Source organism: Aethalodelphis obliquidens, unplaced genomic scaffold (genome assembly GCF_003676395.1).
Source record: "Aethalodelphis obliquidens isolate GAN/ISIS:26980383/991018 unplaced genomic scaffold, ASM367639v1 scaffold1, whole genome shotgun sequence".
Classification (NCBI taxonomy): domain Eukaryota; kingdom Metazoa; phylum Chordata; class Mammalia; order Artiodactyla; family Delphinidae; genus Aethalodelphis; species Aethalodelphis obliquidens.
Genome location: NW_020837945.1, coordinates 94,549,465 through 94,564,267, shown reverse-complemented (window position 1 = coordinate 94,564,267; position 14,803 = coordinate 94,549,465). Strand labels below are relative to the sequence as shown.

General features: G+C 38.3%; 1 protein-coding gene across 7 annotated transcripts in view; it reads right to left on the bottom strand.

The window, feature by feature from the left end:
- PLD1 (phospholipase D1) overlaps nucleotides 1–14,803 on the bottom strand; it is a 199,531-nt gene that overhangs the window by 82,199 nt on the left and 102,529 nt on the right. For all 7 annotated transcript variants that reach the window (XM_027111828.1, XM_027111838.1, XM_027111855.1 and 4 more), the window contains 4 exons: nucleotides 14,556–14,708; nucleotides 11,692–11,841; nucleotides 10,901–10,984; nucleotides 729–810 (listed from right to left, as the gene is read on the bottom strand). In XM_027111828.1, the coding sequence (XP_026967629.1) occupies nucleotides 729–810; nucleotides 10,901–10,984; nucleotides 11,692–11,841; nucleotides 14,556–14,708 (469 nt within the window). The remainder of the gene's footprint in view (nucleotides 1–728; nucleotides 811–10,900; nucleotides 10,985–11,691; nucleotides 11,842–14,555; nucleotides 14,709–14,803) is intronic.

The following is a 14,803-nucleotide window of genomic DNA, read 5'->3' as shown; positions in this document are numbered from 1 at the left end:
AAGGCTACTAGCGCTCCCTAATTTGGACATGATTAATAATAAATTGAACTTAATTCAACTATTCTAATTCAACTTAATTTAACTCGGTTGAGGGCCAACCACATAAAATATTTCATTAGAAATATGAATGTAAAGTAGTCATTGGTGAGCCTATACTGTTTCAGTTGTTTACTTTTTATAACAAAAAAAGCACACTCAATGCTCACCCAGGATCTACAGGGTCACACCATTTCACACTATTACCATGAACTGTCCCAAAACTGGAACCACCGATTCTTTATGTCCTTCCATTTGACATGCTTCAACATCAGCTTGACCCCATCTGACTGAAATCATTCTCAGATGACTTCGAATTTTGCTCAAATGACAAAGTAATGAAACATAAATAAATAAAATTCTATGTTTCATTTCATCATTTATTACTCAGTGATGAAATTTTATTACAATTTTTTGCCTAACAAATCAGCTGCCTACAACTGATTAAAAAACAAAAATTAGACTTGGTAATATAATCCATGCTGTGAATTAGGTGAAAATATTTATGATTCACAAGTAATGGGAAAAAAATCAGAACCAAATGAACTTGAAAACAGTAAGTATTCTACTTTTTGTCAAGCTCTAAAGAAAAAAGTTATAAGTGTATATGAAGGGCTTTGGGGAAAAAAAGGCATTTCAGAGGCAATAAACTTTTAAAAAATTACATCAGCATTTGTTAGGAAAGTACATACTGCTTTTCGCTTAAGAATGCAGTCCAACCTCCAACGATTTCCTTCAACCACTGGACGTTTCAGGAAGATTTCTGGACTCAACCTGAAATCATGAAACCAAGATTTCAAGAAACTAAAACAAATATAAAGTTCTGATTGTGTCATAGGAAGCAGAGGCAATTTTAGCTCAAATGTCATCACCATCCTCCACTGTGGCAGGCCATCCAAAGTTCCACTATGAGTCCATGTACAACTTCATATGGGAACATCAGCCTCTACCCCAAAAAAGTCAATTTCAATTTCTCTATCTTACTCACACATCATACATAGACACACTTGCAGATACTATTGACTGTCCACCTTCTCCTTCCTTGCTGTCAGAGCCCACCTCCCATGACTGAATGTGAATATTCTAAATAATTGCTTTCCCAGACTCCTGTGCAGCTCCAGCACAAAATAACACAATCCTGTACAATGAGATATATGAGGAGGTACACGAGGGGTTAAGGGAAAAGTTGTTTCTCTTATGAGAGGAAGAGACACATGCACACAAAAAAAAAACCCCAGGAAAAGCGGCTCTAGGATGGATGTTGTATGGGTGCTTAGACAGGTGCAGCCGAATGGAAATTTAAGGGCAAAGCCAGAACCCTGAAATCACTGGATGACTTCACCAACTTTAGTACTGCCTAACTTTAGATTTCTCATTCAATGAGACAAATCCTCATTGTTTGAGCCACCTTTAGTTGAGCATTCTAGCAACCTAGGCCAAAAGTGTTCTAATAGATAAACATGAACACTGACTTCCTATACCAAGCAGTGTCCATGGGAACCTGGGGCTTTCTGAGCAGGGAAGAAGGCAGGCTTGCTGATAGATGAACTTTTCCCAGTGTGAGAATGGACCCCTGGGTTCTTCTCCTTAGTAGTGCCACAAGCAGCACAGTACAGGAGTCACTTTTTCCCTTGGGGGTGTGTTCAAAATTACTGCCTGAGTTAAACTGGTAAGTAGTGTACCTCCTCTATAATGGGAAAAACAAACAAACAAACAAAAACAATGAAGAAAATTTCATCCACTGAAACGCTAGACCTGGAGGAGTGGAGTAGACTGTGTTAGGATCAAAGCCTTACAGAATACTAGCGTGGAATATTGGCTTAGCCAGGGAGTCTTCTAAGCATGTGAAAACAACAGGGTTTTAAGGAGCTAAAGAGATTAAAAGAAATAATTTTACACTCTGTGTCATTCAGTTAAAGAAAATAAAAACCCAGAGAAAAAAGTATCTAAAGAAACTCATATTGGGTAAGATAAATATGAAAACAGACAAATAGAAGGGTGTGTACAGTATAAATATTAACATATTTAGTTTAGAATAGGAAACAACTCGAACAAACAAAAAAAAATGCAGCAACTGATAGGAAAAGATCTAAGATGAATTAAAAACAGATCTGTTTTAAATAGAAAAGTGTGTCATTGGGCACTGCTAGTTCACTGAAAGTAGGACATACCCAACAACATATATACACTTGTAATTTTTGATGTACACATTAATTATGGGATCAGAGGCCTTCAGTTTTGGGGCCATTTTCAGGTCTATACTCTGCAATTAAGCCTTCATCATCTTTTTTTTAAAATCTAAAAGCATTGTGTACCCTGTATGCAGAGTGTTCTATTAGATGCTTTGGAGAATCTTAAGCAGGCTCTCAAGGAGACCTGGATTTTGAGGATAATACATGAAAAGATAAAAATAGTCATGCTATAAAAACAAAGTATAAACAAAGGCAAGGAGAGAATAGCTATGACCCACAAGCATCATTATGTCAAGATCTTTACTAAGTAATTATTAGCTAAGCAAAATTCAAAAGAATTGTGTAATACTACATATCATTGAGTTTAGGACACCAATGACTGTAAGATGCATCATTACTGTGTGTATCACTAAGAAAGAAAAAATAATGACAGCTATAACTATAAGATGTTATTGAGTGTATGATGTATTACGACTTCAGAGATGTTGAAATGTGCTTTTAAGTAAATGCTCCTTTTAGAAGATTTTATAGCTGCAAATGCTTGTATGAGAAAAAAAGCTTAAAATCGATGATCAGAGCTTCCATCTTAAGAAGATAGAATAAAAGAATAAATTAAGAAAAAGTAAGAAGGATGGGAATAATAGATAAGAATGGAACTCAATGCAATATAAAACAGAACAACAGTAGACAAAACTCAATGAAACCAAAATCTAGCTCTTTGAAAAGATTAATAAAATTGACAAACTAGCTAGATTGAAACAGAAAAAAGGAGTTTGACTATTTTAGATTTCTTACTTAAGTGGGAAGAAATAATACAATCCTACCCAAACTCTTTCAGGAAACAAAGGCAGGGGAAATACCATCTCATACAATGAGGCTAGCATTATCCTAATACCAAAACCAAACAAAGACAATCCAAGAAAAGAAAAAAATTAAGTACAATATTCCTTACGATCATAGAGGTAAAAATCTTTACCAAAACATCACAACTTATAAAAAGGATAACAAATCATGACAAAGTGGGGTTATTTCTAAGAATGCAAGGTTAGTTTAAAAGTTGAAAATCAATCAATGCAATTCAGCACATTAACAGAAAAAAAGAAAAAAATGGTCATTTCAATACATGCAGAAAAGTCTTGACAAAATTCAATACCCATTCAGAATAAAAACTCTCAATACATTATAAATAGGAAGGAATTTCCTCAAAGTAATAAAAGGCACCTATTAAAAAAAATCTACCTAAAGCATATAATAAAAGACTGAAAGCTTTTCTTCTAAGACTGAGAACAAGAAAGTTGTCTGTTCTCATCACTTCTATTCAACATTTTACTGATGATGCTAGCCAGTGCAATAAGGAAAAAAAAGAAAGAAAAAGAAAATAAGAAATAGAAGGCATGCAGATTATGAAGGAAAAAGGAAAACTGTCATTATTCACACATCACATGATCATCTATGGGACAAATCCTAGGGCATCTACAAAAAAGCTATTCACACTAGTAAGTGAACTAAGCAAGATTGCAGCAAATAAGATCAATATAAAAAATCAACTGCATTTCCATATGCTGGCAGTAAACAATTGGAACATGAATTTTTAAAAATACCATTTACAATAACATAAAAAAACACGAATTATTTAGTGATAAGTGCAAGACCTGTATATGGAAAGTACAAAACACTAATGAGAAAATTTAAATAAGATCTAAAAAAATGGAGGGATATACAGTGTTTATGAATTGGAAGACTCAATACTGAGAAAGAAGAAAAAATTTGACATACTGTCTAACCAGTGGTGATTTTACCATTCTTTCCCCTCTGATTTCTCAGTTGGGAGGGAGAACCTGGAAATGGGCATTGGCACTGGTAGAGAGAGCCTCAGAAGTCCTCTAGCTCAGGCTTGAGGAGGAAGAGTGGGATTTCCTGACAGTGATAGTGGTGGCAGGGAGGGACCCACAGGCATCAAAAATGAGGAAACGGAACTTTTCTCTCCAATGGAAGAGCTGTGGTTCCAAGAGGAAAATATAAATATCCATTGCTTGGCTCTGGACACAAAGTGTCATTGAAGAAAGTGTGGCAGAGCAGGGTAAATAAAGCCTCTTTCTAACAAGAGGACTAAAAAGGGAAGCCACAGGCAACCCATAAGGAGTGGGTATACCATGGAGAGAGAGGAGCTCAGAAAAGCAATGCTATAAAGTTGTTTATGAATTTCTAGCTCACTCCTAAGCTGCCCATGCATGGGTTTCGTCCTAATATTATGCCAAAGAATTTGAAAACTGAAATAAGAAATAGACCACTGACCAAATTGGCCACTAGGTGGAGCACATGGGGGGGCAGATCTAAACAGCACTGCAAAGGCTTTGAAAACAAAATTGACATTAAAAACACACAGGTAGAAGACTGGTTGCAACATTCTGTATGAACCCAAATGGGCCAATTTCCTGCTAAAACAAAAATATCAACATTCTCTATAAGATTTAAACAAGACCCAGAGTCATAATATTCAAAACTTCCAGAATACTTGGCATACAATACTTGGCATACAAAAAAATCAGAAAAATCTCAACTTGCAGGAAAGACATTCAACAAATGCCAATGCCAAAATGACATAAATGTTGGAATTATTTAATGTAATTCTCTGTCAGATATTATAAAAATGTTTCAACAAGTAAGGGTGAACACTCTTAAAATGAATGGATAGTCAGAAAGTCTCAGCAAAGAAATAAAGATATAAATAAAAACCAAAGAGAAATTTTCAAACTGAAAAATACAATTACAAAAAACCAAACTCTCACTGGATAGGTTCAGTACCAGAACAGAGATGACAAAGGAAATAATCAGTGAACTTAAAGACAGATAAATAGAAATTATCCAATTTGAATAACAAAGAAAAGATTGAAAAAAATGAACAGAGCCTCAGAGACTTGTGGGACAATACTAAAAGACACAATTTATGTCATCAGAGACTCAGAAAAAGAGGAGAAAGAGGGAAATGCAGGAAAAAAGTTTGAAGAAAAAAATGGCTGAAAATTTCTCAAATTTGATGAATGATATAAACCTACAGATTCAAGAAGCTCAGTGAACTCCAAACAGGATAAATTCAAATACCATAATCAAACTGCTGAAAACAAAAGGCAGGAAGAAAATGTTGAAAGCACTCAGAAGAAAAACAATGCATTATTATTATTATTATTATTTTTGTGGTACACGGGCCTCTCACTGTTGTGGCCTCTCCCATTGCGGAGCACAGGCTCCGGACGCACAGGCTCAGCAGCCATGGCTCACGGGCCCAGCTGCTCCACTGCGTGTGGGATCTTCCTGGACCGGGGCACGAACCCGCATCCCCTGTATCAGCAGGTGGACTCTCAACCACTGCACCACCAGGGAAGCCCAACAATGCATTATTTAAGAGGGGAATAATGATTCAAAATGACTGCGAATTTCTCATCAGAAAACATGGAGGCCAGAATGAAGTGGAGCAAATTGTAGCTAGACTGTATAAAGTTCTTCTACAGTTTAGTACTAAGAAAACAATCCAATAAAAAAAGAAGAAAGGTAAGATTTTAATATGTTTCCAAAAAAGCTAAACAAATGTCCAAAAGTCACAGGAAGATATGCTTAACATGAAAAGACATTGCTAATGTAAATTAAAACCACAGTGAGAGACTACTACATACCCTTTGGAATGACTAACATTAAAAAAGACTAATAGTACCAAGTGCTTGCAATGATGAGGAGGAATGAAACTCTCATACATTAGTAGTACAAGCACTTTGGAAAACAGATTGACAGTTTCTCATGTTAACCATATATTTAACTCCTAGTATTGATATAATACAGTAACTTGAATCTACTTTCTAAGTAGATTTCTACTTTCCATGGTCCATCGCCTGTTTTATTTAGTATGGCTTATGAGCTAAGAATGGTTGTTACATTTTTAAAGGGTTATTAAACACACACACACACACACACACACACACACACACACACACCCACACACACAAAGAAGAATATACATCATGTGACCTGAAAAGCCTAAAATATTTACTATCTGGCCCTTTACAGAAAAAGTTTGCCAACCCTGTTGAAAGTCAGAGGCTTTTGAACTTTTTGGGTCATAATCCACAGGAATACATTAAGAATCCACCCCAATATTTTCATCTATCTACCTACCTATCAATCAGTCTTCTACTGACTACTGAAATAAAAATTTCACAAAATAACCCTTACTGCCACTTAAGTTGCAACTTTCCGTTCTCTTATTTCCTTCCTTTTCTTATCCTATTTCATTATTTAAATAAAATTCTGAACATAACCCACTGAATTCTTTTTTTTTAATAAATTTATTTTATTTATTTATTATTTTTGGCTGCATTGGGTCTTTGTTGCTGAGCACTGGCTTTCTCTAGTTGCAGCGAGTGGGAGCTACTCTTTGTTGCGCTGCATGGGCTTCTCATTGTGGTGGCTTCTCTTGTTGCAGAGCACGGGCTCTAGAGCACAGGCTCAGTAGTTGTGGTGCACGGGCTTAGCTGCTCTGCGGCATGTGGGCTCTTCCCAGACCAGGGCTCGAACCCATGTCCCTGCATTGGCAGGAGGATTCTTAACCACTGCGCCACCAGGGAAGCCCAATTCTTTTAATAAATAATTACCAAAGGGCTTCCCTGGTGGCGCAGTGGTTGACAGTCTGCCCGCTGATGCAGGGGACACGGGTTCGCGCCCTGGTCCGGGAAGATCCCACATGCCGCGGAGCAGCTGGGCCCGTGAGCCATGGCCACTGAGCCTGAGCGCCCGGAGCCTGTGCTCCGCAACCGGAGAGGCCACAACAGTGAGAGACCCGCGTACCACACACACACAAAAATAATAATTATAATAATAATTACTAAAGAGTCGCAACCCACCATTTGAAAAACATAACATTAAAATCAGCTTAAATGTGTCTCCTACTTAGAATAGTCTTAGCTTGTGAGCCAGTCCAAATGAAATGTTGAGTTTGCTTTTCACTTTAGAGCCTTTGTCTCCAGCTCAAAGGAGACCTTGTTTCTGTTCCCGTTCCTCTGATAAACTTCCCCTTTAAATATCTTTGTTTATTGTTTTTCTTCTTTTTCTCCAGTTTTACTAATCCCGTCTGTCTCTGGCCTGTTTAATGCACGGACTCAGTACAGACACTGTGGCAGACCCCACCTGCACCCTCACCACCGACAGGCCAGGCAGAGAACCAATCTAGGTAAAGACTCAACACACGTGCTCCAAACATTCCTGCTGACCAGTGGGAATGAGAATCACCATCATCCAGAGGAAAGGTGATCTAAGCCACGCTTTATACATCCATCCTAAGTTAAAGCAGTGGACTGGAAGCCACATCTTGGCACCCAGCCTCATTCTAGGACTCACTCCAGTGAACACTGGGTAGTTCACAGGTGACGTGAAGTAGCACCAAGCACAGAAAAGACATATAAGACATGTTCTCCTGGTAGATACAGATAAACAAGTGAGGCATGTTCACTAATCCTTACACAGAAACTACCTCTTTTGATACCTTCAACTTCTAGCTAGGATTTACTCTTCACCTTAATTTTCAGATAGTCTGGGCTGTTTAACGAATCATTCTCTCTTCTAACCTGACAGCCTACCTTAGAATTTACCTCTTCAGAAAATGTCTTCTGACTAAATCTACCCAAATCTGATTATGACTTTATCCAGCACCTTAAAAAAAATCCAATCTGCACTTAAAAAATGTCAGAGCTAAAAGGGATCTCGCACACCATGCGGTGCAGTCGGCTCCTGGGAGAGGCAGCTCCATGACATGTGGGCACTAGAGCAGACACCCTGGATCCCAGCCAGCACCAGCACGTACAGACTGTGTTGCTACAGGCAGTTTCCTCATCAGCCCCACTGAGCCTCACTTTTCTCATCTGTAACACAGTCCCTGGCGTTTAGTAAGAATTCAACTAATAGTAGCTACTTACTGTTAATGTTATTCAACTATGCCTTAGAAATGACCCCTTATAAAGGTGAATATGACTTGCCCCGAGTTAGTAATAGTAGGCCCCTAAGGCGGTCTGAGCAGAGACTCTCACCATTCCTCTCCTGGACCACAACGATAACTCGCTAGATGGTCTCTATAACCACTGTTCAATTCATCTTCTACACTATAACCAAAATGGTCCCTTTTAGAAAACAAATTTGATTAAAATTCCCATGCTTAAAAATGTTCACTGATTCCCAGTGTTCAAGGGACTGCACTGGAGTTCAAAGGACTCCAGTGTTCAAACAATGCAAACTCTTTAGCAGCTCATCAAGGGCCCTTCACAATTTGGCCCTAACCCGTCTTTTGAATGCTGTCTCCACCCACCATCCCAAAGAATGCTACGCTTAAGCTGTTTACGACCTCTACCTTCCTCCAAAATTGCTGTGCTCTCTCACCCCTCTATGCCTTGGTCCTGGTTATCCCTCTGTCAAAAACATTCACTGTCTTCAACTGGACAGCTCCATCACCCAGGACTCAGGCCAGCGTTCTGTCCGTTGAAGCTTCCACAGCTCCTGCAGGCTCAGTCACTGCCCTAATCCATTGTTCTACACATGACTTCCTGACTCTCTACTGTTGCAGGGTAGGGGCTGCTTCTCTTTCATCTTTCTGTACACGTGGCCTTGTTCAGTACCCGTCATAGAGGCTGCTCACTAAATAGCTCTGGAACGAATGAGTGAATAAATTAACAAATGAAAAGATGGATGGTTAAATGAATTAACAAATAAAGAAACTAAGAGCGTCTAGGTCCCAGGTTGCTTCTCATTTCACTAAATCTGCCTTTGCTTACATACTAATTGTTTTAGAAACAGATTAACACAGTTTTCACTCATGTATATGATGTCTCTTGAATTAGGTTGGAAACTTCTAAAGGTCATGTGCACCTTCTCACTATGCTTTTCACTCTCTCAGACCCAGATACATCAGGGTTTGATAAAGTTTCTGAATGCTCTCTTTTGCAACATACTTGCACAACAGGTATTTTCTTCCTTGTTATGAGGGAAGTTCCTGCAAAGGTTTTATTTCAAAGAGTGTTGTAATAAGATGTTATCCTAGTGCAGTCACGAAAAAGGAATAACCTCCTGATTTATTTTCTTGCTGACAGCAGAAGAAAAAACATTCAAGGTTCCATCTCTTTACATGTTTAAATGAGTCTGTATTTTAGTGTTCAGAACCTTCAAAATATATATTATTTGCTTGTGTAAAACATGAAAATATGGGCTCAGTGGAAATGCTATTTTCAGTCTCTTTCATGTCCCTGTCAAACTTTCAGAAATACTTTTTAAAGGGACATACCTACTACATTAAGCTTGAATCTACTCTCATACGTGTTTAGAAAGTATTCAACCAAAGAGGTAGCTTCTAAGTATGAAACTTTCTTTTATTCCTGGTAACTGACAGAAGAGACAAAATTTGGCAAGAATATAAAGGGCAAGATTAAGGTCCTCCATAAACATGAGAATAAGCAGGTTCTCAGACATGCTGACTATCACACACCCTATCTATTGAATCTAGATCAATCGTTCTCAACCAAGAGGGACTGTGCCCTGCCAGGGGACATGTGATGACAGCTGAAGACATTTTGGTTATCACAACTGGGAGCTTGCTACTGGCATCTAGTGGATAAAAGCCAGGGATACTGATGGTTCTAAACATCCCACAACGCACAGAACAACACCCCCATAATAAAGAATTATCTGGCCCCAAAGGTCAATACTGCCAATTGGGAAAGCACGCCCTAGAATTATAGATTTCCTCATCACTGAGGCAAAACAGTAGAAGAAGATGTGATCACATTCCTAATTATTCTCCCCTCCCTGAAAAACCTAGAATTAGGAGGAAATGAATTATGAAGGTATTTTCATAGTTCAGTACAAGAGAGCATTTGGAAGGAAACAGGATAGGGAAAAACAGGGGGCATTTCAAGCAACTAAGTTCTTAGAAGGAAAACATATTTAAGACATTTTCATTTCCATTGTAGCAAATGTTAGCATCTGCAATGGGTTTTAACTATCCAGGCAGATGGATAATTGGAACTAAAGTCAGACTACAAAGCCTACACCCACTCCAGGAGGAAAATTTCCCAAGAGCTAAATGAGTTTTAGGTACAAGACTTTCAGTGGCTTTAATAAACATAATAACTCTCATGGATGATTTTAAAGGGGATTAGAAAGTTGAAACATGATGCATCTCCAAAAAAGCTAACCATTACAATGGATATTTTAATAGAATAGGCAAATGGGAATATTCTAATTTCAAAGGGACAATTCAGAGGAAGCATATTCATTGGACCTCATGACAGACATAACCAGATGAGAAAAGATACCCAGGGAAGATTATTTTCCATTACCTCTACACCTATATTTGCATTGCAAAATAATCTTTACTAAAATGAATACGGGTTATCTGCTTCCAAATGGAAAGACAAAAACAAAACTGTTCAAACTAAATATTTTAAGAATATATATGGGTGCCAGGTTTTTTGAAAAGACCTTTTAGTGGAGGCTACTACAATTAATTAGTTGAGACTTTGGCCAAACCACCTGTGAGTACTGCTCTCTTTCCTAATGTACAATTCTACAACAGCACAACACTGTTCTATATTCCTAAACATAGAGACCTCCAAACAAACTCCCCAGGGACAAATACTAACCACCAATCTGTGATAAAAATCTCTTCTTTGGCCTCTTCCATTGCATTTGCCACATCTTCAAAATATCCTTTGGCATTAACATACCTGAAAGACAAGTTTTCTGTTTCATTTTTTGAACAAAACAAACAAACAAAAAGGAATCTATCGTATGGCAAAAGAGAAGATGGAAGCCACTGCCTAGAGTTTCTACAAAACCACCAGTTTACTTTGTATAACTGGAAACAAGGATTGAAAACACCTTCTGTCTGCTATGTAGGAAGTACAGTAAGTAGACAGGAGTAGGCAACCTGATTCTTTTCTGCTGAGAGAATAACGCATTGATTGGTCTTATCATCGTATGGGGTCAGATGAATTCTCCCATCCTGTCGAACTCACACACGGTTGTTCTTCTGAGACTGAAAGCAGACCAGCTTCTAATCCATGGGTAGAAAAGCATGCTAAGCAGGATTTCATTTAAAAGAATTACCTGGCAAGTAAATTCTCTTTCTTAAATTATGGCTAATGACTTAAATAAACTTTCCATTTGCATCATTAAGAAAATGTATGAAATTAACTTTGTAAATCAAACTTCAAAATCTAAAGCTAGCTATCTAAAGCTCTCTGTAAAAAATCATAAAAGCAAAAAGTGGAAAACTAAGTGCTGCTCAGGTAGTCCTATAAAGAAAGTCCCTTGTTAAGTATAATGCATAATATCTTTTCACAGCTTCAAAAATTGATTCCAGGTGAATTTAGACCACTACAAGATTAAATGCTATGACTACTGTGATAGTCTTAGAGCAAAAAGATCTTACCATTTAGCTAAAGTGTTCTCTTGGATAGCAGCATAAGACCCAAATCGATGATCTTTGAGAAAGTTGGGGCCATGTTTATGGATGAATTCTTCTATAGCCCCTCCCCACCACCGAGCATGTCTATAGCTGTTGCATTTTAAAATCAGTGTCCTTCAAAGAAAAGCAAAATGTGGAAAAGAATGGTCACTCTGTGTTCTGTCTCTTTAAACAATTTAAGAATTAAACATGTCCCATTTTGTTTTGTTACTGCAGCAAACATAAGTGGAAAATTTTAGGCAAAGAGCACCTTACCTATATCAGAAAAGTAGATTTTTAAATGTTTTTGGCAGGATTTAAAACTATATTCAACGTAGTGAAAACAAACCTTCAGGTTACTTATTCCCTCATTCACTTATGCAAACTTGTGTAAAGGCACTTATTACAGGCCTCGAGCTCGCTGTGCTACACTGTGAGATGGACAACGGAAAAGACATAAGGTGAGGTCCTACATCGAAGTGTTAGAGAGTTGTTGGCTCCTGTAGAGGACATTTCCCTTGGGACTGCCTGGTGTCCATTCCCTCAGCCTCCCTTCCCTACTCTGCATCCACCAAAGCCAACAAAATGGCATCTTCCAGCCCCTGATCTCAAAGATTGGTTCAGGGATGAGGACATTAGCCAATTCCACCCAACAAGTGAGAATAAATGCAAGGACTTGCTCAGAAATGCCAAGAAGAGATTCTTTCCCTTCCACTGAACTTGGTTTGAGTGTAAGAGGCAGCCATCTTGCTACCACCAGGGGACCAGCCTGAGGATGGTGCAGATCCCAGGAGACAGAGCTGAGAAAGGCCAGGAAAACGCATCTCAGGGACATAGTTGGAAGCTTGGAATCAGCCATGGTTAACGTGGCTTATTAGTTACTTCTGATGTAACCCAGAATGCACTGGATTTTTCTACTGCCAATGACTAAACTATCCTAAATGGTTACAGATTTATAAGTGCTGAAAAAAAATTCAGAGTAGGAGATCATAAGGAGTTATTACATGACAAATGTCAGAAATGGTGATTACCACCAAGAGGTGGAAATAAGTTATCCAAATTTGAAGTTCAGAGAAAACAAGGTGTTGGAGCCAGCGGTCTCTCTGCCATTTAGGGAGAAACCCACCTCAGTATAAAAGCCCTGTGAGTGAGGAGGGAGAGTTTGCCTTTGGGGGGAAATGCAATGATCCTGATGAGAAGCAGGGGAGGGGCTATATTCACAGACCCCAAAATAATTATTTATAAAGATTAGGGATGTCCAAACATCCTAACATTGATGCTTGGCTTTTGTCTGGGGGGTGGCGAGGGGCGAGGTGAGACGTGGTGGTGCTGGGAGCAGTGAGGCATTCTCCATCGGCCGCCGCAGGGCCGACACAGGACTCTGCGGGCAGGTCAGGAGGCCATGGAAAGTGCCTGGGCTTGAGCCAACATGCTAGTACTACTCCAACTGAGTTGAAATGCCTCTGAAAACCAGTTATGAGAAACAGATATTGTAGAAGAGATAATGACAAACAGCGGTCTTATCACAGGATGTGAGTCAGAGTTAAGAAAAAAAAAAAACATTTCAAACATGGAGATAGGAAGAAGAAAGGTGAAGAGGAATTTAAAAATGTGTGAGAAGGGATGGTGAAGAGAACCGTCTTCACAGAACTGAAAGGCTGTATTAGGGAGGGTTGCTAATAAAGGCAGAGAGACAGAAGGCCTCAGATTGTAAATGGAGGAACTTAGGCTTGTTCGATACAATGAGGAGGACCACTTACACCAGGGAGGAAGCAGATGAAACCTGGATCTGTATGGATTCATTTGGCAAGGGTGTGCAAGTGAGTGAGGATGGGAGATGGAGGTAAGATGGCCAGTAAGTAACTGTTATAGCGACCAATGAGAATTGTGGCCTGATATCTATGGTCCCCCAGAAAACAGGGAAGTACAGTACCAGGAGAGAGGTGGGGTTTTTTTTGTTTGATTGTTTGTTTGTTGGCCGTGCCACGCGGCTTGTGGGATTTTAGTTCCCTGACCAGGTATTGAACCTGGGCCCTGGGCAGTGAGAGCTGAGAGCACAGAGTCCTCACCCCTGGACCACCAGGGATTCCCAGGAGGGAGGTTTATTGGCAGCACCACTACATTTCCAATAACCAATCCTGAACCTTCTATTGTCAGAGATCAGGAAGTTCAGCACTTATTTTCACACACACAAACACACATGCAAACATATTACTGAGTAGCATATTTATATAATATATATATATATATTTAATGTCAGCGTGTATAAAGAGAGAAATGTATAAGTATTTATATACATGAGGCTGGACTTCATAGAGACAGATGTATATATAAAGACACGTATATTGTATAACTACAGTCTTCCAGAAACAAACATTTATCAACACACACACACACACTCGCTAATAAAATCTATAGTAAATGTACAGTTGAGTATCCTTCAAGGTATCTTTCTTAAAATCTGTATGTAAACAGAATTTTTCTAATCAAATCACTTTTTACATGTTTTGTTAATAAAAGGATATCAATTTATAAAGTAAAATTTTACTTTTTAAAAATATGAATTATTATTGAGTATTATTGGGTAGTCAATTTTGTTAAAATAGGCATATATTTTATTAAAACAGGCACATAGCAATACATGGGATCCTTTATTCTGACTCGTGTACATATGTAATTCACATCTTAAAAATATACAAAAAGAAAAGTAGTTTCATCACTTTTGATTGAGAATGAGTTCTAAATAACAATTTTCTAACATCTAAATTATTTTACCATCTTCTTCACTTAAGGTTGGGAGAAAAACTCTGCTTTTAGAGAAATCTTTTAAAAATATTTCCAATTTGTACCTTGAAAGATTATCAATTCGGAGTCCATATTTTGTCTCCGTCTCCTTCTTTCCCACCTTAACTCTGAATTCTTTATCTACCAGCAGTACGAAGGCAATAGCACCACTGTCTGGTTTCATATATAGTAAAAAGGAATCTTTTACTATCAACCACCTGTAAGAAGGAAATAAGTATTTTTAAAGTTGTACTGAAATACTGAAACAAAAAGAACAAATTATTATGACACATCTGAAGTAAACACTCTAGCA